The sequence below is a fragment of the Pyrgilauda ruficollis genome, unplaced genomic scaffold (genome assembly GCF_017590135.1).
Source record: "Pyrgilauda ruficollis isolate IOZ18807 unplaced genomic scaffold, ASM1759013v1 scaffold113, whole genome shotgun sequence".
Classification (NCBI taxonomy): domain Eukaryota; kingdom Metazoa; phylum Chordata; class Aves; order Passeriformes; family Passeridae; genus Pyrgilauda; species Pyrgilauda ruficollis.
Genome location: NW_024509544.1, coordinates 718430 through 742789, shown reverse-complemented (window position 1 = coordinate 742789; position 24360 = coordinate 718430). Strand labels below are relative to the sequence as shown.

At 49.0% G+C, this 24360-nt stretch overlaps 1 protein-coding gene across 1 annotated transcript; it reads right to left on the bottom strand.

Moving 5' to 3' along the window:
- Nucleotides 1-593: 593 nt before the first annotated feature.
- Nucleotides 594-23859, bottom strand: LOC121359236 (disintegrin and metalloproteinase domain-containing protein 9-like). The gene is made up of 22 exons (XM_041478046.1): nt 23653-23859; nt 16153-16250; nt 15603-15667; nt 14570-14648; nt 12929-13005; nt 12023-12212; nt 11268-11333; nt 10784-10855; nt 9907-10076; nt 8894-8975; nt 8019-8152; nt 7655-7826; nt 7445-7537; nt 7029-7224; nt 6414-6519; nt 5808-5991; nt 5081-5161; nt 4502-4607; nt 3371-3509; nt 2785-2887; nt 2095-2222; nt 594-1115 (listed from the first exon to the last, which is right to left on the bottom strand). Exons 1-22 carry the CDS (start codon nt 23765-23767, stop codon nt 1001-1003), a joined length of 2571 nt encoding a protein of 856 aa, XP_041333980.1. The 5' UTR covers nt 23768-23859; the 3' UTR covers nt 594-1000.
- Nucleotides 23860-24360: the final 501 nt, after the last annotated feature.

Below are 24360 nucleotides of genomic sequence, written 5' to 3'. Positions count from 1 at the left end.
CCAGTCTAGCCCATGGTGCAGGAGCAGAGGGCAGCCTAGTCTGACACACAGCAGCCCAGAAGCATCCTGACTGACACTACAAGGGCTTGGCTGTTAAAAGATGGGGTGCATCAGTCACCAGGTTCCCATTTAAAGCGCTCAGAGAAGCTCTGGTGGTCCAAGCAGAGACACTTCCCACTTCCCAGTGTTCTGCAGGGACTGCTGCTGTCTTTAGACCTGAATTAAAACCTAACAGCCCCCCATTTTTTAAAACCAGAATATGGCCGTGTCTTGTCGTACCTTTATCTTCACTGCCCATCCACGTATTAGTGGGAATTAGTACAGGAGTCTCGTTTAGCCACTCTCTAATTAAAAAGCATTAAACTCAGTGCTCCTATAGCACAGCTTAGTGTCAGTCAGCATGGAGTTAAGAATTTAAGTGCATTATTATGCATCTATAAACATATATACATGCATAAACATATTTGAAATACATCTCTCTTCCTGAAAAAGTCCTCTGAGACCTCATTCCATTTATTCCATTAAGGTGTACATGGGAAACACTTTCCAGTCCATGCAGAGTAACTGTAAATTAACTGACCAGATCTCCTTGCTTTGCAAACGGGTTACTCCAATTCCTCACTGCACAGTCAGAGAGACAACAACAAATCGGACAAATTTCCTTACCAGGGCTCGTGGCAGAAATGGGGAAACCCAAACCCACGTGCTGGATTTCAGGACAATTTCCCTGCAGGCTGCTGCACTCCTGCTGCCAGCCTGGCTGCAGAGGCAAAGCTTGGACAGAGCGAGGGACAGGCTGGGTGTTTCAGTCCCTGGAGCTTTGGTCGAGGTATTTATTGAGTGTAAAGTTCTACATTCCTGGTTGGGATCTCTCCTTTGCCCTGTCCCAGGCTGCAGAGGGAGGCTGCCGGCACTGCCACGGGATGCCAGAAGGGGAACTGCAATTTCAGCCGTCGCAGCCAACAGGTCAGCTCGCACAAAGGCCCCGGGGAGCCAAAAGCTATTTGGGAGGCAAAGGTGCCGGTCGGGAAGGGAAGTACTGTCCCTGAGGTAAACATTTCTGCTGTGCTGGCGGCGGTCCCTGAGGTACAACCTTCTGCTGCGGGGGCGGGGGCCTGCGGGGGGACACAGGAGGAGCAGTCAGTGCCACAGCCCTCACACCCCACCGAGCCCAGCCACCACTGCCCCACCCAGCTCCACACCGAGACTGACTGTCACCCTGTTCTTCTAAGCCTTCTGGTGTTTACAGTCTTGTAATGAAGTTACTCAGGCACTTTTATGTAAATAATTATTGGTTTACATTCTTCTCTGGAGGAGGAGAAATTTGATGGACTGTTGGTTTGTCCAGTGTCACTGGAGAGGTGGCACTGTCATCCTCCAATCCACTGTCACTTTTGTAAGTCTATAAATAGTGGAGTCAGAAAATAAACTTCCCTTCTTTTTCTTCTTCTTACCTTGGAGTCCAGTGTCCACATTGTTTTATTTCATGTCCTATTGCAACAACTGATTCCAAACATGCCACACTCAGACTGTGCTTTCAATGGCCTGAAATCCTCTGGATATCCCCATCTGTTACAACTCACCTTTTCTCCCAAAATTCTCTGAAGACCCCCCCCCAAGATGAGTTACATTAAGATGCTCCCACTCAGCCACTGGCACTTCCTGGGTCTGTGTGTGGCACAGCACAGCACAATTCAAAAGTAAGATGAAAAATACGGGAAAACTTTCTGCTCCAAGTTAAGAGAAATGGTTTTGCACTTGGCCATAGCATTCACAAATCAGCACAATGACAGATTTGTGAGCAATTTGCTTTTAAACTGACTATTTTAAGAGGCTTTTCATCCACCTGCTGGGCTAATCTGCCCGCACAGCAGCGCTCTGAGCCTCGTCCATCACCACACAGCCGTGACAGCGCAGGATGAACGCGCTGCCTTCCAGGGTGAAGTGAAGGAGAAACTTCTCCCAGTGAAAAGTCAGCCCCACTCACACACAACACGTGATGGAACACCCCCAGAGGGCTCCTGGGAGTGACAGCCAGGACAAGAAATGCCATCAGTGCCCCTGGCAGCGGGCACTTGCAGTAAGTGCACTGACCTGCTGGGCACCCTGGGTGCCTGCTGCAGCGGGTACTGCGGTGGGGAGTAGTAGGGCTGGTGGAAAGCCTGCTGAGGGTGCTGGTTAACTGGGTAAGCTGGAACAGGAAAGGTGTTGGGATGCATGTCCTGCAAAGGAAACACAAAGAGAATGTTCAACAATTGCACATGGGGAATCAAAGTATTTGCATCACTAAGAAAGTGATGTTCAAGAATGCTTGCAAAGCAGCCTGGCAATGTCAGAGGTGCTCTTTCCTCTGAGAAACTCAGTAGGAAGAAGCAACAGCAGTCTGGAAACTGCTGGGTTTTGAAAAACACAGAAAGGCTGATCACAACAGCACTTGGTTTGCTCTGGGAGTGTGCTCTGGCTGGCTGTGGCTTTCAGAGGACAACTGCTCTGACAAGGAGAGGGGCTCCCACGTGGGCTGGGCCTCTGGCATGAGGAAAAGGGAGCAGCAAAGCAGGTAAACCAAGCACAGCCTGGGACAGCACTTAAACTGGGAAACTGAGGAGCCCCCCACACAACCCTTAGAAAACAAATATACTCTCTGCTTTTTATCAAGGAGAAACATAATTTTCAGAAATGAAGAAGTAACTTGAAAGCTTTTATTAGGGCAAAAGTTATAGCAACTGCCTTCATCTCTTGACTTGAGTGTAACAAATAGAGTAAGGGAAGGTAGCTGATTCCTACCATGGGCACAGCTCTCGGAGGATAAGGCATGCCACGGGAGAAGCCTCTCTGCTGGTAGTCCCTGGGTTCAGTGTCTGGCCGAGGAGGAGGTGACTGAAGTGACCTGAAATCCGATGGACATGGACTGTGTGAGCACATAACCCAGACACCATCACTGTGCAGGCTGTGAACCCAGGCACTGTGAACCTGAGCTGGATTTATGCTATCCTAGCATGTATCAAGTGTGAAAAAGGTAATATTTACCACAAATCTAACAGATTTACACAACTCTTTTTCAGTTCAAGACTCTGGCAGCTTCCCTTTACCCCTCTATAAAAAGATGGGTCCCACAAATATAAACCCCTATCACCAATGCACAAGAACAAACATAACAGTAAAGAGAAAACTCTCTTCTCTCTTGATTTGGGATGGATTTATCTTTTCTGTCATTGCCAGAGGCAAGCTGCACGTGCCACTGGATGCAGGAGCCTCCCCCTGACATCCTGGGGCTGGGATGTGCCTCCCCACTTTGGCATTGGCTGGTGTCAACAAACATCCGTGGGCTATTCCAGGGCAGAGGAGAAGGCAGAAAGGAGGAGGCACTCACGAGTGGCAGCGGGACATCAGCCTCCTGCAGCTCCTCTTCAGCCTGTCCCTCTTGGCAAAGGCCAGAGCAGCAGCCACGAGCAGGGGGAGCACCAGGAAGAAGAACACCAGCAGCCCATCGCGCAGAGAGGTGTCTTTGTCTGAGGGCACAGAACCATGGAGAAGAAATAAGCCTTACGTGGTGTCACCACCACCTGACTCACAACAGCAGAGAATATGAGGTAGGAATGGTTCTGTTTTCCATTTTTTATAGGAAAAAAACCAAAATAATCCAATAAGATAGATGCCCAAATAGATCCTTTCTGTTTGTCTTTTAGAGCTGGTACCCTGGGCTGCAGTAGCACATGAAATTAGGAGATCAATCCTCATTTTTCATGACTGTAATGTTTCATTACTGAAGGTTTTATGAGAGAGGAAAACAGAGCTTCTGCCTTTTTGGTGTGATGCTAAATCTACCTCTTCTCCAGACACTGTTTGCTGTAGACAAAGAACTTGGGTTCTTAATCTTGACATTTTTATATGCAGCAATTTCTCCCCTGCAGGCTGTGCTAAAACAGCCTTTCCCTTTTTCTGTCTGATGATTTGAGGCATCTGCCCAAGCTCCAGTGTGCTTCTCCAGCCTGTTATTGCATCAGAGTCCCTAGCTTTCCCAAACCCACACCAGCTTATGAAAAAACAGTCTTCAAGATCATTCTTGTAGCCCACAGAAGTTACACCAATCCCATTTTTATATACTCCACATGGACACGGCATCAGTTTTCTCCAGATTAGAGCTTGGCTCTGGCTTCCTGCTTCACCTTCAAACCCTCAGTGAGCAAAGCAAGCTTCCCAGCTCTGTCAGTTTGCTTTCTCTTGTGCAGGAATCATGATTCCCTTCACTGGTGCTTCCCTTCCCAGCCCAGATACAAAGAAGTCCAAGAGGATCTTTGTTCTGAGGTGGCAGAAATCACCTGAACTAAACCACTCCAGATCCTTACAGACCCCAGCATCCCAAACCAGAAGTGCAACACCTCGAGCAGAAAACCTCTGCCAGAATTCTTTGCCAGTGAAACCCAGTGCAGAACCATGCACCAAAGTTCACCAACACTTGGGCTGCCCTGGAGCACCCAGCCCTGCCCTCAGAGCCACTTGCCATTGTATGGAGGGCCACTGTCCACGCTGCCCCCGTAGCCTTTGGAGTCACAGAAAGGGGGGGCCCAGCCTGCTTCACAGTGGCAGTTCCTGTTGTTGTTGCACACCTGTATTCCAAAACACAAATACTCAGTAAAACTTCATTTCTGTGCATTTAAATCTGCTTGCAGCAGCCATGACCTGTTCTGTCCCTCGCACTGCTCAGCCTTGAGAATTTTACCCAGTAACTCCTTAGGCAATTCCAAACAGCCCTTGGCCAGGCATCCCAAGATTTCACATGACTGAGCACACACAGCACTGTTCAGGAAGAGCTTCCAAGGATTAGCTATCCCAACAGCTCACACACCATGGCTTTTGCTTGGTATTTTTTTTCCTTTGTGAGATGCAGAGTCAAATTTCATTAGCAATACTGGAATTGGGAATTCTTGCCTGGCAGAGAGTTTTGTCAAAAGATTTTTTTGACACTGCTACAGCTTCTCTTGCCTAGAGGCATTTTATAGAGAGTTTTACCGTTCGACAAAACAGAAAAATAAAGTTACTAATCACAATTTTAAAATTGCTGCCTCTCTTTCCTGCTTACCCCATGCCCGTGGCACTGCTTCTCCACGTCACAGTCGTAGTTCAGGACAGAGGCACTCACACACTGGAAATGCCTGCAGATCTGGGGAACAGAGATGCACACAGATGAGGGATGATGGCATTTCAGTGCCCTCTTGCCTGCCCAGATCCCTGCTCCTAGCCCACAGCCACGCTGTGCTTGCTGCCACAAAGCCTCGCACACTCTCACTGATAATTCCAAACTCTGCACAAACTCTGCTCCACAAAAGGCCTCTCAGCATGGGGCTGAGCTGGCACTGGAGCCTTTTGTCTCCAGTCTGAATGTAAAGGAACAGCAATTAAATTGTGCCCAGTAAGGACATGTGGAATGCACATTCCTCTGCTAGGGCTAAGCTTCTGCACTCTTTAGTTTAGTTGGATTTTAATTGAAAGTTTTAATTGAAAGTTGTCTTCGAGGCACTGGTGTGGGCTTGGCTCTTCCTGCTCATGACAGAGCAAAGTTTCTGGCTCTCAACAAACTCAATTTCTTTCGCTTCACCTACAAATGAAAGGCTCATTAAAGGTTTGATGCACGTGCAGTGCAGTACTGGGCAGTGGGGGGAATCAGTGGACTCATTTCACTTCACATTAACTACAGGCATCCAAAAATAATGGTCATAACTATTCATGAAACAGTGCAGCTGAAAATTTTATTCCCATGAATACCCCAAATTATTACATTAGGATATAATTTTTAAAAATTTTATTACCTTTCCATTTCCACACTTGGTGCCTTCATTCACCATTCCTGGGTCTGGGACATCAGAACCCAGCTGGAAATCCACCCCCCAGCATGTGGTGCCTCTGATGGGAGTTTGGATAATAGCAGGCTTGATTCCAAACACAGGCATGGCTTTCACATTTTCACACTGCAGCTTCCCACACATGGCATTCCTACAACAGCAACACAGGAACACTGTAGTGACACTTGAATTTATTCTGAGAACCAGACTACCATGTGTTTGATACGATCTTTCTACTTGAAGATGCTACTTGAAAACAAAATTGAGGCAACTTGACAAATAAAACTGAACTGGGCTTCATTCCAGTGCTGCAAGAGTAGTTTATCCCTTCTTTCTGTAAGCTGTTGGAATCTCTACATTAAGGAAAACGTGATGATTTGCTTCTCATCTTCCCATATGTGAACACTTAGGGAAAGCACAATCCTTGACAGGAGGTGTGGAACACTCTCCTCACCACAGCCCTGCACCCCTGCACTGTGCACCCCCTGCAACACCCCAAACTGACACCACAGCACCCAAACGCAGATTCCCAGCCATGTATTTCAGAACTTCAACACACTGGGCTCAACTCACCAGCTGGAACATTTCTTGTAGTCATGGCCATGGAAACCACAGTTGCCAAATCTGTCCCCCTTGGAATTCACTTCAGCAAAGCAAATGTTGGGAGCTGCTTTGGCTTCTGCAAACAACAGCACATCCCCAGAGAGAGGAGCCACGTTACCCAGGCACAGAAACATCTCACACAGGATCTCCTGCACCCAGAGCAACCACCCTGCTACACCAAGTATTTGCCACGCAGCAGCAAGCTTAGGAACTTGGTGAAAGCACTAAAGAGGTCACAATGTCAGAATCACAAGGTTCCAAGTCTAAAAATGGAGAAAAACAGTTACTTAACCTGAGTCAGTTCTAGCATTTGATATTTCTTTACAGATCTATAGAGCAGAAACCCCACTGTACCAGAAATTATAAGTGTAATAAAATTATGACTTGGATCCCCAGCACAGAACTAAATGTAACACAGGAAGAATGCACAACCATGATGTTAAACCATTACTACCCCTGCTCCAAAAACTCTGCCAAAGCCAGCTGGTCTCTTTAGTGACAAGCAAATAAATATATTTTAAATAAACTTAGCATATTCTTTAGTTACATCTCTTAGAAAGACTGTAACAGTGTGCCCTTCCTTACTGGAGCCAAAAATGTCCTGGCACTGAGCATCATAGTACTGGCACACGCCGTTGTAGCAGTAGGCCTCCTGGTTGTGGCAGGGGTGCCCGTTCTGCACCGTGAAGTCAGGCTGGCAGAACTGGGAGGTGCCATTGCAGTACTCCGGGAGGTCACACTCGTTGGTACTGGCACGACACTCTGTGCCTCCAGGAAGGAGCTGAGCAGAGAGGGGAGGGAAAATCACATCAGAAACAGGAACGTCACAGCAGAGACTGGTGCTGCACCTGACCCACGATACGCCCCAAACCAGGGACTGATCTGAATTCTGATCTGTGTGTCCTCGTGGGGCTGTGGGCACACAGGACAACTCCCTCTCACAGATGCACTGACTAAGCCAACACTCTCCTTTTCTCAACTTCCTAACCAGAGTCTCCTACCTGGCAGTTTTTGCAGCAGTCACCATAAGCACATTCAGCACCGGATCGGAGCCTGCAAGTTCCTGGCTCGCAGCACGGATCGCTTTCACATTCCTGAGGACACAAGGGTTGTGAATGACACAAAATCTCCCCCTCTGTCACAAACAGTCCCCTCTGAGCGGGGGGCACAAGACTGCCCTGGCACTGCTGGGAAAACACACAGCTACAAACCTTTGGTGAGCCACAGTCACACTCCTCCCCAGCATCCACCAGCTTGTTCCCGCAGTAGGGGACGCTGTAGGTCTCATCAGGCTTTGGCACGTTGAGCAGGCAGCTCCCACCTTTGTTGAGTGTCAGCTTCTCAAAGTCTTCTGCACTGCAGCTGCTGAAGTTCCTGGATCCCCTGCAATAGAGAAGATAAGCTGAGCTTTACACTAAGCCAAGCCAGCATCCCCCGGGAACACTTGCTTTCCCCATTACAAGCACAACAGGACTCTGTGCAAGGGGAATTTGAAGGTGATAGTAATCCAGAAAAACAAAGCACATGGATGGGGCATTTTGAGCCTTCTTTGCCTTCCCTTGGTCAGCTACTTACGATGCTCCAGAGCTCATAATGCAGCTGCTTGCCCCACAGTGACAGACTCGTTCGTCGTCATGGTTCATCCCCAGGTTGTGGCCGAGCTCGTGAGCCATGATGGAGGCAAACATCTGGATACTGATCCTTCCAAACTGCACAGGAGTGACACAGGAGGCAGTCAGCACAGAGCTTACACTGACAAAGTCAATGCTTACTTCTGTGCCAAGGAGACCCTTTTGCCATTCTGTCTCTACATTATCAGGATTCTCAGACCAACAGTGCTGCATTTCCAACCAAGTGCATGGAATTTGCTTAGCAGCAAGAGCCCTCAGAGAAACTCCTCTGGGACACTACCCAACAACCTCCACTTTCCAGAGCAGCTGCAACATTAACACAAAAACTAGAACTCTTCACACCAGCCCAATTCTCCTGAAATGTGCAAATTCCAGCACTTCTGTCACTGGTCCAAAGCCAGATTTCTGGGATTGTGAGTTATCTGAGACCAGCAGCTTGGTTCATTAAGGCTCTGCAGCTCCATATAAAATATGCAGTGAACCAGCACTGCTCAGGGAGGTCACAGCTGCAGGTCAGACACCACAGGAACACCCATAGCTCCCACTTTTGAGGCAGAGATGCTTAAAACAACACAGAAATCCTCTCTGAGAAATCCTTTTGCATGAGTACAGCACACTGAGCAGAGGAGAAGCTGAGCAGAAGACTACAGAGGAGTTGTGATCCAGATACCTTGGAAGTGTCAGAAATTGTTGGGGACAACATAAGAGCCCCACTAAGCCACTTCAGCTTTGCTATGAAAGACACTGTGTTTCCAGGAAGACTTTCAAAGTGCAAACTCTGACTTCAATCACATTCAGAGATCACTGAAGAAATCTCACCACGTTAATGCCTCCTGCATGGCTCTTGGAGCACACTGTTCCCACATAGGCCATTCCAGCTGTGCCACCAAAACCCTTCTTCCTGCAGTCACAAAGAGAAAGAAAAGGCCATCATCTGTCTGTACAGACACACAGAGTCCAGACCAGCACACCACTCCTGCCTGTGGGGCACAAACCCTGCTGCTCCAGCATTCCCAGGCTCACACAGGAGCACTGCTACTGACTGCAAGCACAAATGGCACCAGTTAAGCTTTTGTTGTCTGCTCAAGATTTCTTTACTCAGTTAATTTAAAACAAGTGTTTACAGAGAAAGTCAGCCTCTTCCACATCATCCCTCTGCATATAAGGAGCACAGGCACTACAGCTGTGAGGTGACTCTGGTGTTTTTGGGGTCTCCCCGACCCTGGCTGCTGTGGGTGCCCAAGACAGAGAAGACAATTAAGCACGACCTGTCCAGGCCCCTCAGGCAGGCTCCAGAGCCACAGGCAGTCTTAGCAAGCTCAGCTCTTAGTGATTATCAACTCATTAGTGATTTCAGCTCTTTAGCTTGCTAAATGCCTTTTGGCTGGGAGAGAGAGGAGAAGGCTGTATGAAGTTCCACAGAGATTCCTTATTGGGGTCTTCTGCAAAGATCTCAGGGACAGCTCTTCTGTCAAATTGGGCAAAAGTAGGGGTTTCTAAAGGGTACAGGAGTTTTGCACACTATCCAATGGTGAGGGTCGAGGTGAATGTGACCTATAATCTTACAGAGAGATAAAAAAGGGTCCAAGGGTGGAAGAGGGGGCTTCTTAGGTCCAGTCATCATGCCTAGGCATTTTCCATCTGATTAAAACATTCCTAGGCTTTTTTGGGAGATGTCTATCCTGGCTGAGAGAGTGACTTTGGGAGACATTTCTACCATGGCTGAACACCATGGAGGCATTGCAGGCCCCGTGCCTGCTCCACAGCTGGGCTGAGCAGGCAGCAGGGACAGAAAGCCCTTCCAGGGAGCAGAGGGAAGGAGCTGCACTCACAGCACAAACTGGGCGCTGTCGTGCCTCCGCCGCAGAACGAGGTTCTTCTCTCGCCACTGCACGAAATTGGCCAGCACGTCCCCAGCCCCACCATCCGTGCTGATGATGTTCTCGTGCTTCCAGATCTCCAGACCGACCAGCACGATGCGGATGTTCAACATCACGTACATCTGGGGAGAAAAAGGAGGAGAAATACTCATTGATATCACAGAATCACAGAATTTCTAGGTTGGAAGGGACCTTTAAGATCATCGAGTCCAACCCATGTTCTAACACCTCAACTAGGTCATGGCACTAAGTGCCACATCCAGTCTTTTTTTGAACACATCCAGGGATGGTGACTCCACCACATATCTTCAGACAAAAACAAGTGGCCTGGTGTTATGGATATTATTGCAAGCATCCATCTTTTCTGTGTGGGTTTGGATTTTTTTTTCACAGTTAGTACACAACTGGAACCACCAGAATGCATTTTCCCTGTGATTTAGACCTTTATTAGCTACAGGATCAATGCTTAAATGTCACACTGACTACATTGTAAGACAAGACCAAACAGAAATAAAAAGAAGTCTCAATTCTGACAAATACCATGTGAAATAGTGGAGTTACAGACATGCTTTTTCTCTAACCTTTACACAGACATAAGAATTGCAATAACTGCAACAATCTGTCCTGCCACTCACTGGATACAGCACAGGTTGGAAGAGTTTCCTAAACTAATTTTCAAGGTGGATAAGTGCAGATGAAGTGGAAAAGAATTTAGAGGTGGAAAAGCTTCCATGGGGATGCATTCCCCAAAGTGGTACCAGAACAGACCCCAAGGTGGACATTTCCAAAAGGCAGCAGGGCTCCAGCACACAGCATCCCTCCTACTCACACTGTCAAGGAAGTTTGCCAGCTGCACCATATGTTCTCTTACTTCTGTTTCACTCTTCCCAAAATCTTCAAACTGCAAGACAAAGAAACTTAGTTTCAGAAGAGAAGAGATAGAGACAACAGTTAGGAAAAGGAACAGAACATTTTTGCTTGGCTCCCAATCTCCAAGAAGATACAAACCAATTCAGCAACATTTTCACTGGTGCTGCTCAGCAGCTCAATATTCCAAAGACAACAGCAAAGGCAGTTTTTACCACATGCTTTCCTTACATTAGGAGATTCCTTGCTAACAGAACCTCTGCCTGTCTGATGGCTGATTCCTTTTCTGAGGAGGATTGCATTGCACACATTTATCCACTTCCAAGGTGGTATATTTGCACAACTTGGATAAATTGTCAAGTGTTTTTCAACAATCCATTTGGGAGTAATGAAACCCGAGGGCTTTCCAGGCCCTCTTCTGAGGAAAAGCCACACAGAACTCCCACCTTTTCTTTATCCACAACTATGAACAGCTCCACGTATCTTGTCTGGTGCAGGACCGCCCTCTTTCTCTGGGGAAAAAAAAAAAAAGTGTTTTAGACAACTTCAGATTTATTAATTCAAGTGTAAACAAAAAAAAAAACCCCTCATGACATTGTCATATTTCACTTGATACCACCAGTGGTTTGAGACACACCCAAAGCACACGGTGCCAAACCCAAGCAGTGTAATCCAATGCAATGAGAGTCTCTGTGTTTTAAACTAAAACTCAGCTGCACAAAGACTCTCCTTGTTTCAAAAGCAAAGGATCTCTGCACAGCTTGCTTTGGAAAGTCATCACACACTTTGATAAAGGGGCAAAAAGATTCTACCAGCAAATACCAATGACTTTGATGTGAAACACAACATTTTTTCAATCTTGTTCCTGTACAGACAGTCCTTGAAGGACAAGGGGGACTTCACACCAAACTGCTACTGTGATGGTGAGGAGGACAGAATAAACATGACAATATCCTGCCCTTAGAAGTCTCCCAAAAAAAGCCTAGGAATATTCTAACCAGCTGCCCCACCCTCACTGCCATGTGCAGAAGCAGGAGGAGACTGTGGCTGCTTTGGGGAAGAAACTGAGTTGTCCCACAGTGCAAACCCCCCAAATCATAAACCTTTAGGTATGTGCTAAGTCCCAGGAAATCTGATAAGCTGCTTGCACACTCTTAAATGAGCTCACAAAACCCCTTATGTGGGACTGGGGAGGACTTACCCGCAGCAGCTGGGTCATACTGGGATGGAGATCTCCCTCTGCATGTTCCCCTTCCTGGCCTCCAGTGGTTACTCCACACGCTGTGGGCTCTTTCTTCACATTATCCAGTCGATACAGAATGTGTTTAGAGCCAGAAGAGGGATCCATGGGCTCAATGCCATAGGTGACATTTCCTATTGTCACCAAACCCCTAAAATAAGGCAGTGTGTGAGAAATCTGGCACTGAGCACAGAGGACACTTACCCAAAATTTTTACAGCTAAACAAAGGAACAGTTATTCCTGGATAACCAAAGCCTGCCTATACCTCAGTTCTTGTCAACCAGCACACTTCACCTCAGGCCTGGCAGCAGCCTTTCACTGAGCAGGGCCTTACAAATGCAGGACATTAAATACCTCTGTAAGGCTCTGCAAAGCCCCAGGAATTACATCACAGGTCTTAAGCAGAAATGCTTTAGTTCAAATACATTATTGCCACTCTGGTGCCTGACATGACCCTGCACAAAAATCAATGGCACAGAATATATGGCAATTAGCCCAAAGTAGAAAATAATTCCATCAAACTTGAGGTGCATAAGGTTTAGGGCCAATTTTGTGAAATTTGGAGACTAGTGTTCAACATTCCACTTCTGCAATAGGTACAGTTGTCATGACTATCTGTGCAAGTTCAAAAATAAGCCAAATATGCATCAAAACCAACTTACTGCATTCTGGTAACAATCTGCATTAATAACTTATTTGATGGTACTTCAAATATCTGTGAAGTCCCTGAATAAAAGATGCCACAGCACAGCAGCACCAAGGCAGCTCAGTGCAGCCAGTGACTCCCTGTCAGAAGCAGCAGAACTGGGTTTTGGCTTCAGCAGCCACCAAGTGACAGCAGGGACACAAAGGAGGAGTTGTGCTACCTGAGCCCCGAGCAGGTGCTGACAGCCACCAGGGAATCCAGGGTGCCCTCCACGAACCCCTGATAATGGCAGTGATCCTGGACAGGAAAACAAGGGTGCATTACACACGTGTTTCAGGCATGTCTGCACAGCCAGGGCAACCCCTGATCTGCCACTGACCAGCAACTCAAGATTACAACTCAAGAACATGAAATGTATTCAGTTAAATTTACCACAGCTGGATTTCTTGACTTGATCTAGGCTATCCCTCTCCTGTTCTGTCCTCCACCCTGCCTCAAATATTTCCAGGCCAGCCCCTCCCTCCTGATTTGGGCCAAATTACTCTTCAGTCTTCTGGCAGAAAGTCCTGGCTTGTCTGTCACCTCTCTGTAGGAGGAGGAGGGACAGCACCTGCTGTGCACCCCACCCAGAGCTGTGCTGCCCTGGCACACGGGGCACTCTGCACATAGGAATTCTGGAAACTAGACAAGGGGTAGCATGGGGAATACACTCCATTTTCTCTGGCAAGGGCATCTTTAAGACACTGATATAGGGGTCTATAATACAGATTCTGTCCCCTGTTGCTGAGCAAGGAATGCAGAAAGTACAGAGGGCTTGTGCTAATTGTTCAGGGTGACTTCTGTGACCTAATGCTGAAAAAGCATTTTTCCTCTAACCAATCCCTTTTAACTAGGAAGCAAACAGTCACTTGACTCAGGTGCTCTATTTTCAAGAACAAGATCCTATGAATCATGTATGACTAATACTTCCCTTTCAAAGGAACAACACTGATCCCTAAGAGTGAAGCCATTAGGAAAGCTCTCTTGCATTTTGTACCACACAACCTGCTTTCAATTCTACATTTCCAAAGGCAACACATCAGGCAGGCTGCTTGTACAGAATGAGAGCTGCAAACATGCTTTCTGTGGAGTAACCCCAACACTGGAGAGCACATCCCTCCCAGAAGTCCTTCAGACTTGGTGCTTCCATGTTGTGAACACCCCATGTGTGGAGACGTGAGGCTTGACTCCATGTTTTCAGAAGGCTGGTTTATTATATTATAATATATATTATATTAAAATACTACATTAAAACCATACTAAAAGAATAGAGAGAAAAGATTATTAGAAGGCTAAAAAGAACAGGAACAGAACACATAACAAAATCTTGTGACTGCTCACAGCCTCGACACAAGTGGTTGTGATTGCTCATCAATTGAAAACAATCTACATAGACTAATAGAAAATGCACCTGTTGCATTCCACAGTAACAGACAGTTATTGTTTACATTTCTTTCTTGAGACTCTTCAGCTTCTCAGGAAGGAAAAATCCTAGCAAAGGATTTTTCATAAAATATTATAGCTACACTTCCATCCCTTCCAGCAGCACCCCAATAATGAGACACCAACAGCTGAGAGCAGCAGTGCCTTGTAGAGAGGAGCAGCTACTGAGGCAGCAGCCACCTCCACAGCAGAAAATACAGGTCTTTCACAGGTTAGAGCCTCATCCAAAATTAAGGATTCTCTCCAGGAAGAGGGCAGTGGGTACTGAAGGGAGCCCAGCAGAAAACAGAAGTATCCTTTTGTAATCCAAACTCCCTCATCCCACAGACGCTCTGTTCCAGTCACTCTCAGTGAGGGTATGAAGAGAAGGAAATCCTACCTGGACATCTGGATATTCCAGTTGCAACTTTCCCTCCTTGTCATAGGTATAAACTGTGAAATCTTTGGGCAGCAGTTCTCTGCAGTGACAGAGGACAAGGAATACAAGAGGAATTTCATGGAATGACTGTGACATTGGAACACAGCAGTAAGATGGCCCTAATCAAAAGTGTGACAAATATGTAAGTTGAAATTAAATCAGGAAACATTAAAAAGGAAAACCCTCCACAATTAACAAAGAAATGGTATATTTTCACAGCAAAATTCAAGAGAGAAGAACGGTAGAACTGCTAATGAAATCAAACAAAACACCTCACCTCAGAGAGAGTAGAACAAGCAGCAAAACCCATTAAATTGTGCTAAAAGCCTGCTTCCAAGCAGGAAAAAGAAATTCTAGCCCTCAGTCTGCTGCACATGCCTTCTCCTCCCCAGATTGAGGAGGAAGTACATTGGAAAGTCTCCCACGACTCAGACTGCTGCACCATCCTGGTAATTCCATTGATGTGGTGCAGCTAAATTCCCACGTTTCTGAGGGTCAGGGCCTTGGCAAGTGGCAGCTGGAGCTCCCCAAGGGCTTGCACACTTGTGTCTCTATCACAAGGGCAGTTTGGCCAGCAGTGGCCTGGTAAATGACCATGTGCTGGTGCTGCCCTTAAACCCCAGGCAGGCAGAGTCTGGATCAGCTGTGAGGTCTCAGTATTCAGACCTTGGAGAGAGTCAGTTTCCTCATTTATTAGTGTCCTTGTGCTACTGAGACAGGAAAAAACACAAAACTAAAGCAATAAACAAGATCCAGACAAAAGTGAAAATATTTACTTGAAACACAGATCAGCTCGTTTATTTTTAGCTGTGAATAGAAAGAGTTGTAGATTCCCTGGGTCTCCTCGGAGTAATTTGCAGCTTCCTGCTCTGAAGGGGGTTCCCCAGGGCTGCAGGAATCAAAAAACATCTCTGGCTGATGGCCAGGACACCAGGACTCAATCTCTTCACAGTAATTTGAGTAATTGAATAATTTAAAGAAATTCATCACTTACTTGTTCTTTTCTAGATGAATGGTGTATTCTTTTCCCTCAATCTCAATAGCATATGACACCTTGTCCTGAATATAAAAAAAAGTGCATTTTACTCATGTTAATGAATGAAACAGTCTTTGAAACCAACAATGGTGGTCTGAAATTTATTTTATAATTGTCCCTGCCTCGAGAACTCAGCATCCCTTCCTGTGTGACTGGGGAAAAATGCCATGAAGGAAATGGTTTCAAAACAAAAATGTGGTTTTCTTGTCCTTTCCTTCTAAAACTTCCACAGAAATTTCCAAGTCAGAGACAGAAAAGGACAACACATGATGCAAGTTTTACACCCAGATTAAAAATCCACTGCAGCAACTCCTGACCTCAGGAGGAGGGAGGTACTCCTGTCCCTCAGCTGCCAGCAGTGCCAGAGGTGATGCTCCCTGCAAAAACAGACATTTCCCTGCTGCCAGGTGCATCCAGCAGCATCCCACGGGCATTTCAGGTCAGTTTAGGGCAGACTTTATTGGGAAGCAGATGCTGAACTGAAGATGTGTCTCAGAGTGCCCAGTACCTGTATGGAGGAGCTGTTGGAAGCCTCTCGTCGTTCTCTTCCCAATCTCTGTGGAGTTACAACTTCGTAGGAAGTGAGCAGGGAAATCTCCTGGAAACCTGGAGAGCAGAACAGGAACACTGGCTAAAGGAACAAAGCAACCAAGAGGATGAAGCACAAGGAAGAAAACACCACTTCAGGAAAAGCCCACACACAGAAGAGCACAGAGCAAAGCACACTTGGATTGCCTTGCAAGGGGCCAGAGAAAACAACACACAAATACCAGAGGAGACACCAATTTTTCCAGGAAGTTTCAAATTGACATCATCACATTCCAAATAGTGTCTTACCAGCACCCATCTCATGGTACCAGTACCACCTCCCTTCATCAGCAGAATCAGCACTTAAGGCAGCTCAGCACAGCAAGGACTCACTCAGGGATGCCCAGGGTCAAACCAAGTGTCCTGCAAAGCTGCAGAGCTGCCCCGTGCAGCCTCTCTCAAGGAGCTCCAGCAGCTCCTGCTCTTCCCCCGGCACAGCTCAGCCTCACACCCTGGCCTGCACACACAGCCAAACAGCCCTGAGGCTGGTGCTACTATTTATTATGCTTTTAGAGAGCTCCCAAGGGCCTCATCAAAACAATTGAGGTGAGACAAATCCCTACAAAAAAGAAGCTGCTCCAGATCCCTTTATATATTATTTGCATGTGCAACATCAGACAGATCCCCTGAACCAAACAAGTCCACAGTCCAAGCTCCCTTTATCAGTTTTTGCAAGCTGTTTTATATAAACTATGTAAACAACAATAAATTGTGCATGCAAATTACTTTTCCCATCAGTGGTGGCATCTGCTGGTGCCTGGCTCGCAGCTGCTCACCCAGGAAGCAGGAGGTTGGCCAAGCCAGATCACAGGCAGCAGCCAGAAAAATAGTTTTCCTGGCTCATGGCAAGGGAATCAATGAGCTCATCAGAGGAGTCTGAGCTCCCCAAGAAAGGCAGGGGGAAGGGAACAGTTATCCTCACTGTCTGTCTCCAGAAATCATCACCACATCTAGGGCAGGCGAGCGAGTGTTTGGTGTCCAAGACCCTCCAAAAATCTCTCAAGTGGGACTGAGATGCTGCATGCAGTTCCACCCAGCCCCTCTGAGCACACCAAAACTCACACTCCATCTCCAAAGGACTTTGTACTTCTCTAAGCTGCAGGACAGCACTGTGAGCTCAAAGCCTCCATGAGAGGCCTGCTCCATCCTTTGGAAAATGGGCAGGCTTTAAATGCCAGGGGTTCAAAAAGCACCAGGCTGCAGTGGCACTCAGGCTCCTCCAGATGCCTTCCCCTGCTCTTCCCACCCCTGGCAAGCTGACACACACCATCATCACCTCGGGGGAGCACTCAGAAAGGCATCCTGAGGAAAAAGCAAGCCCCTTGCCCACTCTTCCCACCACCATCCCCAAAGAACAAGCCAGCAGATCACTGCCAGCTTCCCTCCTGTCACAGCACACGTGGCCATGGCAGGAGGCCTCAGAAGCACTGTGCTGTCCTGGCCTGTCACACAGCATTTCTGTCACAGGCACAGCCACACTGCTTCTCAGAGCTCACACAGGGCACAGACTGCAGCAGAACTTTCATTACTGTGGTGTTTGTAGATAAAAAGTATTAAAAAAGCAGAGATAAAATTCCTGAAAACAGCCCCTGACATTCACTGGCTACAGAACACAGTGCCAGTACCTCCCTGGCCTGAAAACAAGGGAGGGAAGGGCTGCTTCCTTCCCTGGAATGAACCACCAAAAGCACACACTGCAGCAATCACTTCTGTCCATTTGTCATTCCCAGCCACACTCGTAGGCAGCCTGAGCTCCTGCTCTGCACTTGTCCCATCCCCAGTGCCCTTCCCACCCTCAGCAGAGGGGATGGGACACTCGGGCCAGGCTCTGCAGGCTCTGGAGGCACAGGTGACACAAACAGCAGGGCACAGCCAGCCTTGGCAGGGCTTGGAACACACACGTTTGCCCAAGAGCAGCTTGGACGCAGAAAATAAGTCAATGAATCATCACATGAAGCAGAACTGGGAGGGATTTCTGGGAAGAGAACAACTCCAAGAGGATCCTCTTAGAGCAACAGCACTAAAAGTGGCCAGCTTTCAAGTCTCTGAATGCTCTGACAATTCTCTCCCCACTTTCTGCCCTCCCTCCCATCCTTCACCCCTCTGCTTTGGGAGGTGATGGGGGTGGGAGTCTCCAGCAGGCATGTCCCTGGCACTGCCCCTCACTTCCCAAGGAAGCTGCTTCCATGCCCTGTGCAGCATTTCACACATCACCAGCAACTCTCAGACCTGACAATTCTCTCCCCACTTCCTGCCCTCCCTCCCATCCTTCACCCCTCTGCTTTGGGAGGTGATGGGGGTGGGAGTCTCCAGCAGGCATGTCCCTGGCACTGCCCCTCACTTCCCAAGGAAGCTGCTTCCATGCCCAGTGCCCTGTGCAGCATTTCACACACCACCAGCAACTCTCAGAGAGGGCACAGAGCAGTTCAACAAAAATCCAACTCAAGGGACAAGTGCAGCCAAGCAGGAAGCCAACCCTGCCCCCACATTTTCCTTCTACAAAGGCCAGGTAGAGTTTGGAATCAATTTTTCAGCAAGTTACAGGAGTTCTAATAGTCAGGTGCTTTCTGGCACTGCTGGAGCTGTACCACGTCACTGCTGAGGACATGACATGCTGATGACCCATTTCCGTGCTGAGATTTTGTTTCCCATCAGAAAAACACAACTGCATCCATGACTATATTTATCTCTCTCATTACAGGCTGCCATTAATTACCAAGCATTGGAGACAACTAGGAAGATGTGATTCATCTTCCCCTCCCCACCCCAAATCCACCATAGGAATTCCATGCATGCTTCATGGCATGTGGGAGCTTGAAAACCACTGGAACACATCACAGCCATAAGGACTCTCCAGACACTGAGGGAAGCTCTGGGGGTGTTCAGGTGTTCTGGGGGTGCCTGACAGGTAAGACCTGCATTCAGCAGAGGTCAGACTGCATCCCCTGTCTTGCTAGACCTTGGCATGCCCATGGGTCGTTGGCTCAGTTACAGAATCACAGCACACAGCTACATCCACCTACTCACTCACCCTTCCCCTCAATTTCCATCCTTCCTGAGCTGTGACTCCTTCCCAAGCCTAGCAACAGAAGGTCAAAGATACACTCTTCAACGGAAGAAAAAAAATTAAGAAGAGGAAAGTTCAGACTGTGGCCTGTAACACCACAAAACAAGCTAATTTCATAAAAACAACTCATCAGCATGTGAGCAGGTCAGCAGCTAAAATCAAAATTCATTAAGTTAACTGCAGTTATCATCAATTGATTACAATTAATAGCTGAGGTCAGCTGCACGAGTCATTCCACACTTTGGCAGAGGATTGCTCACCAGAAGTGCCAAAGGCATTACACAGCCATCCAGCCCACCAGGACCAGTTCCACATGGAGCATCTCCACCGAGCATTCCTGAGCCCAACAATCAGCTCCTTGTGCTTCAAGCTGCACCTCTGAGCCCCAGAGCAGGGCAGCCATTCACCCCCTTCCCCCCAGCTCCACATCTTTAGATTCCCAGTGTGCCTGCCTCTCCTTTCCTAAGGAGCATCAACATTCAGTATGTCCTTACACCTCTGCCTGGTCATATCAGGCTGTTCTGGCTCCACTCTCCAGGTACACCGATCCCAAAAAGCCCCAGAACAGGACACAACAGCCCAGTGAGGCCTCACACACACCAATGCACACGTGCTGTGTGTGTTTATGGATTTCCACAGTTAAACTCACCTTCAAAACAGACAGCACATGTCGGATCCACTTGGCATTTAACCTGCTCTGACACTCATTTCCTTTCCTGCCAACATGCTCCTGCTCCCCATTTTTCACCCTCTCATACTTGTACAATTATTTCCACCTCAGCAGAACATTCTGTACCATCCTTTCAAAGCCACTTATTTCTGACAGGTACTTCTCTCGTGCTCAGATCACTGGGATTGCTATCCCAGTCTTTATGGAGCCTGAATCCCATCTGACTGGGAGGTACCAGCTGCCAGCTCAATCTGCATTCTCCATATCCTATTTTCAGAATCATACAGGAGTTTGCCAAGCAGTGTCTGAGGAGAAACTTCATGACCTGGCTTACTTACATATGTCCTTCAAAACAACAGAACCACTGCTGGTGGATTTCTCCAGGCAATGACACACCAGGAAAAGCATTTTTTTGGTGCACTTGACTTTTGCACTGAGGTCACAGCTGAAGTAGGATTTACTCTTTGGAGTACTGCAAGCAAAAACCTCCTTCACTTTCACTATGCAAATATTATCCAAGTCCACTTAAAAATGTTTAGAGGTTTACAAAAAACACAAAGATAGCAAGTCTTCTTCTAAATGCAGCGATGTTTTCTGTGGAGCCAGCAGCTCCAGCTCCTTCCAAACCTCAAACACTAAAGAGTGCCTCAGTGGTGTTTCATTCCAAACACCTGGGAACATCTGGCCAGCTGTTCTACAGGCACCACTCCTTGGGACTTTTCTTTCCACCTCTCCCTCCCCTGCTCTCAGTCTTCAGACCTGCTGGGTCTCCTGCTGTGCCAGTGCCTTTGAGGAGGCAGGAAGAGATGACCAATTCTCATGGCAAGAGAAGCAAATTCCTCTGTATGTATTGCTCACCTGGAATATTTGTATAACATTAAACCTGGCCAGAGCAGTTCATGAAGTTTCTTTTGGTATTTCACTGGGGATGTTGGATGTTGATCAGGTTACGGAGCTCTTCCACAGAAATATTTCCTAGAAAATTCTTACACCCCTTGCTGAAATCCAGACCTATGCTGTAAGTGTTTCCTGTCTAGACTCTCCCCATTCCTTCTGCCCTTCCTAAAGCCTAACTTGTCTGCAAGACAACAGCTCCCCTTGTTCTACAAAAAGGACTGTCACAAGTGTCCAGTGGTACTGTCACCACATCCTCTGCACCTCGGAGCCTTCTCACAAGGAGAAGCAGGGTAAAGTTATGCTGTGTGCAGCAAGATGAACCCTCCTGGGGGTCACTGGCCCTGAGTCACTCCCTTTCACCCACGGCAGTGTGCCCATGGACAGGGGCTGAGCGTGCTGAGCCCACTCACTTCCTCCCCATCTCACCAGCTGTGAACGCCAGCTCTGCTTTCTCAGCTGACTCCGTGGGAAGCTTCTCCTTGGAGACATCACTGGCTTTACATCTGGCCACCAAAGGGAACTGTGAAATGCACATTCTTACCTTTTTTTGATTTTTAGCTTGTGAAATAATAATGATCAAGACATGCAGGAACTCTAAAGTCATGGTCCTAACTTCCTTTTCCAAAAGCAAGGCATTACAAGAGGCAATGTTAGCCACACTGAAATTCTTTCCTCTCTTTCCTTTTCACATGGAGGAAATAACCACAAACTCACTCTTTGCTGAATGACTGTCCCAGATTTGTTGCAATATGGGTGAGGCAGTGCTGTGTTTTCTGTGATCTGAACAAAAGAATTATCTTAACTAAACACCCTATCTCCCCAGAAATTTGATCCCAAGCTTTTAGACATTTCAAAAATTGTGGTCAAACCTGGCTGGAACATCCTGGTGTGTGTATCAAGAAAGAGATGGAGTAGCACAAAGCAATGTCTGCCTGTGATTTTTTTTTTAATCCATATAGTCAAATCTTGAAGGCTCCTATGGACACAAACAGGAGAGGGAAAGCCACACACACAAATCCCTTAAGGCTACACACCACTATGTGATTATGGTCATTCAGGAATTTTCAGATAATAATTTCTGGTAACACTCCACTTGTGCCTTACATCTCTATGTGTGTCAAAAGCACCAACATTACAACCCAAGAGCTGGAGGTTTCTACCCTCTCCTTCATATTGATACTCAGGCAAGGGAGGTTTGTTGTATTTCATGGAAGGTTTGGCATTAATAGCTGGGACAGAGTTACAAAGGCAGAAAGGAACACTACCATCCATCATCAGGAACTGGCACCAGTGTTTCTTTCCTACAGGCAGGAACTAAAATCTTATTCCTAAAACACCAAGCACCCCACCGGAAGCACAAGCACCTGACATCTCAGAGATGCATAATTCCAGGCATCACACTCAGCCTCCTCAGTCAGGCAGCTCCCAAGGTGCTGCACCACCTCTCAAAGCTGACTTTCACCTCACACAGCTCACACACCCTCCAGCAACAACGCAGCAAGTGAGAGGAAGAGATTCCAGCACAGAATCCCTCAGGGAGAGGCACACACCACATAAGCACTGTCCTCAGCACGAAGCACCGGTATCAAGTTGTATATTCCTCAGCTGGGAAGACCTGGCTACAAAAACACGCATTAATGACAGACACAAAAGTTTTACACAGTGCACGTGTCCCTTCAGGAGGGGGAAACAATGACAGAGGAGACATTTCTGTCATGTATGCATAGCCTTGAATCAGCACCGTAAATAAACAGAACCATCTCAATTCATGAACAGTCCCTAAGGACAGCACAGGACCAGCTCCTTAGAAGTCATGCAGAATGATGGCACTGAGTCCTGCCCTCCCTCCCTCTGTGCAGCTCTGCTCCACACCCGAGCTCCTGGATGGCCAAGGCCACCTGCACTGACCGGGCAGCCCTGCATCCCTGCTTTGCCGGGGGGCTTTACCTCCTGCTCCGCAAGAGCCGCGCAGAGCTCCCGGGACAGCACGGCCGGAGCTGACACGGGAGGATGGAGGAGCAAAGAGCCACGGGACACCTGCGAGCTCGGGCAGGCGTGCCGGGACCCGAGGCCACTGCCGGGATCAGCTCCCATCTGGAGCTCCATGGGCCCCACACCGGAGCTCCATGGGCACCACACCGGAGCCCCATTGTCCCAGGATCAGCTCCCATCTGGAGCTCCATGGGCCCTAAACCGGAGCCCCGCTGTCCCAGGATTACCTCCCGTCTGGAGCTCCATGGTCCCCACACGGGAACCCCTCTGTCCCGGGATCAGCTCCCATCTGGAGCTCCATGGGCCCCACACTGGAGCTCCATGGTCCCGGGATCAGCTCCCGTCTGGAGCTCCATGGGCCCTAAACCAGAGCTCCATGGTCCCGGGATCAGCTCCTGTCTGGAGCTCCATGGGCCCCACACCGGAGCCCCGCTGTCCCGCCGGGCCCTCGGCAGCATCCCTGAGAGGAGCACGCTGGCACTGGCGATGCTGGGCAGGGCACAGGTGGTGCTGCCACCCACACGCCCTCCAGCTGGCAGCCGCCACCGCCGGGCACCGCCGCGGGGCACACGGGGCCAGCGGGCAGGACCCCCGCTCTGGCCAAGCCGCGGGGGGCTCTGCCCCACCGGACCCTTCGAGGGCAGGGGAGGGGAAGCGGCTGCCCCAGGGAGGGGTGACAAGGGGGGCCCGACCCTCCGGAGGGGATGGGGAAGGGGGAACGGCGCTGTCCGGGAAAGGGAGCGGGGGCCGAGCGGGCTGCGGGCGGCAGGCCCGGCCCGGCCCCGCGCACTCACCCGCGGGCTGCCCGGGCGCGGCCGGCGGCGGCAGGAGGAAGATGAGGAAGATGAGGAAGATGAGGAGGCGACAGAGGCAGCTCCAGGCCCGGGCCATGACACCCCCTGCCCACATCGCCCCTCCCGTGGGGCGCTGGGTCCGGCCGGCGGCCCCGCGGCCTTATGGAGCCGGGCCGGGGCCTGCGCTGCGCCGCCCCGGGGCGGAGCCGTGCGCCCGACCGCCCGCCCCGGGCCGACCGCCCCGCAAGGACCGGCACGGCCCCGGGACCGACCGCCCCGCACGGACCGGCAGGGCCCGGCACGGCCCCGGGGACCCAGCATAGACCTGGGCACCGGCACCGCCCCGCAAGGACCGGCACGGCCCCGGGACCGACCGCCCGCCCCGGGACCGAGCACGGACCCGGGCATCGGCACCGCCCCGGCACGGCCCGGACAGGGACGGGAAGAGCCTCTACCAAAAGCGCTGGGGTCCCGAAGGAAACGCCCGCAAAGGGAGCTGGTGTCAGCGCAGACTGCGGCCAGCGCGGCTCTGCTGGCCTTGCCTGCCGAAAAGCTGCGCTGCACACTGGAAGCGCAGAACCGTGGAATATCCTGAGCTGGAAAGGGACCACAGCGATCGTCAAGTCCCACTTCCAGCCCTGCACAGATATCCCAACAATCCCACCCTGTGCATCCTTGGGAGCGTTGGCCAAACCCTCCTGGAGCTCT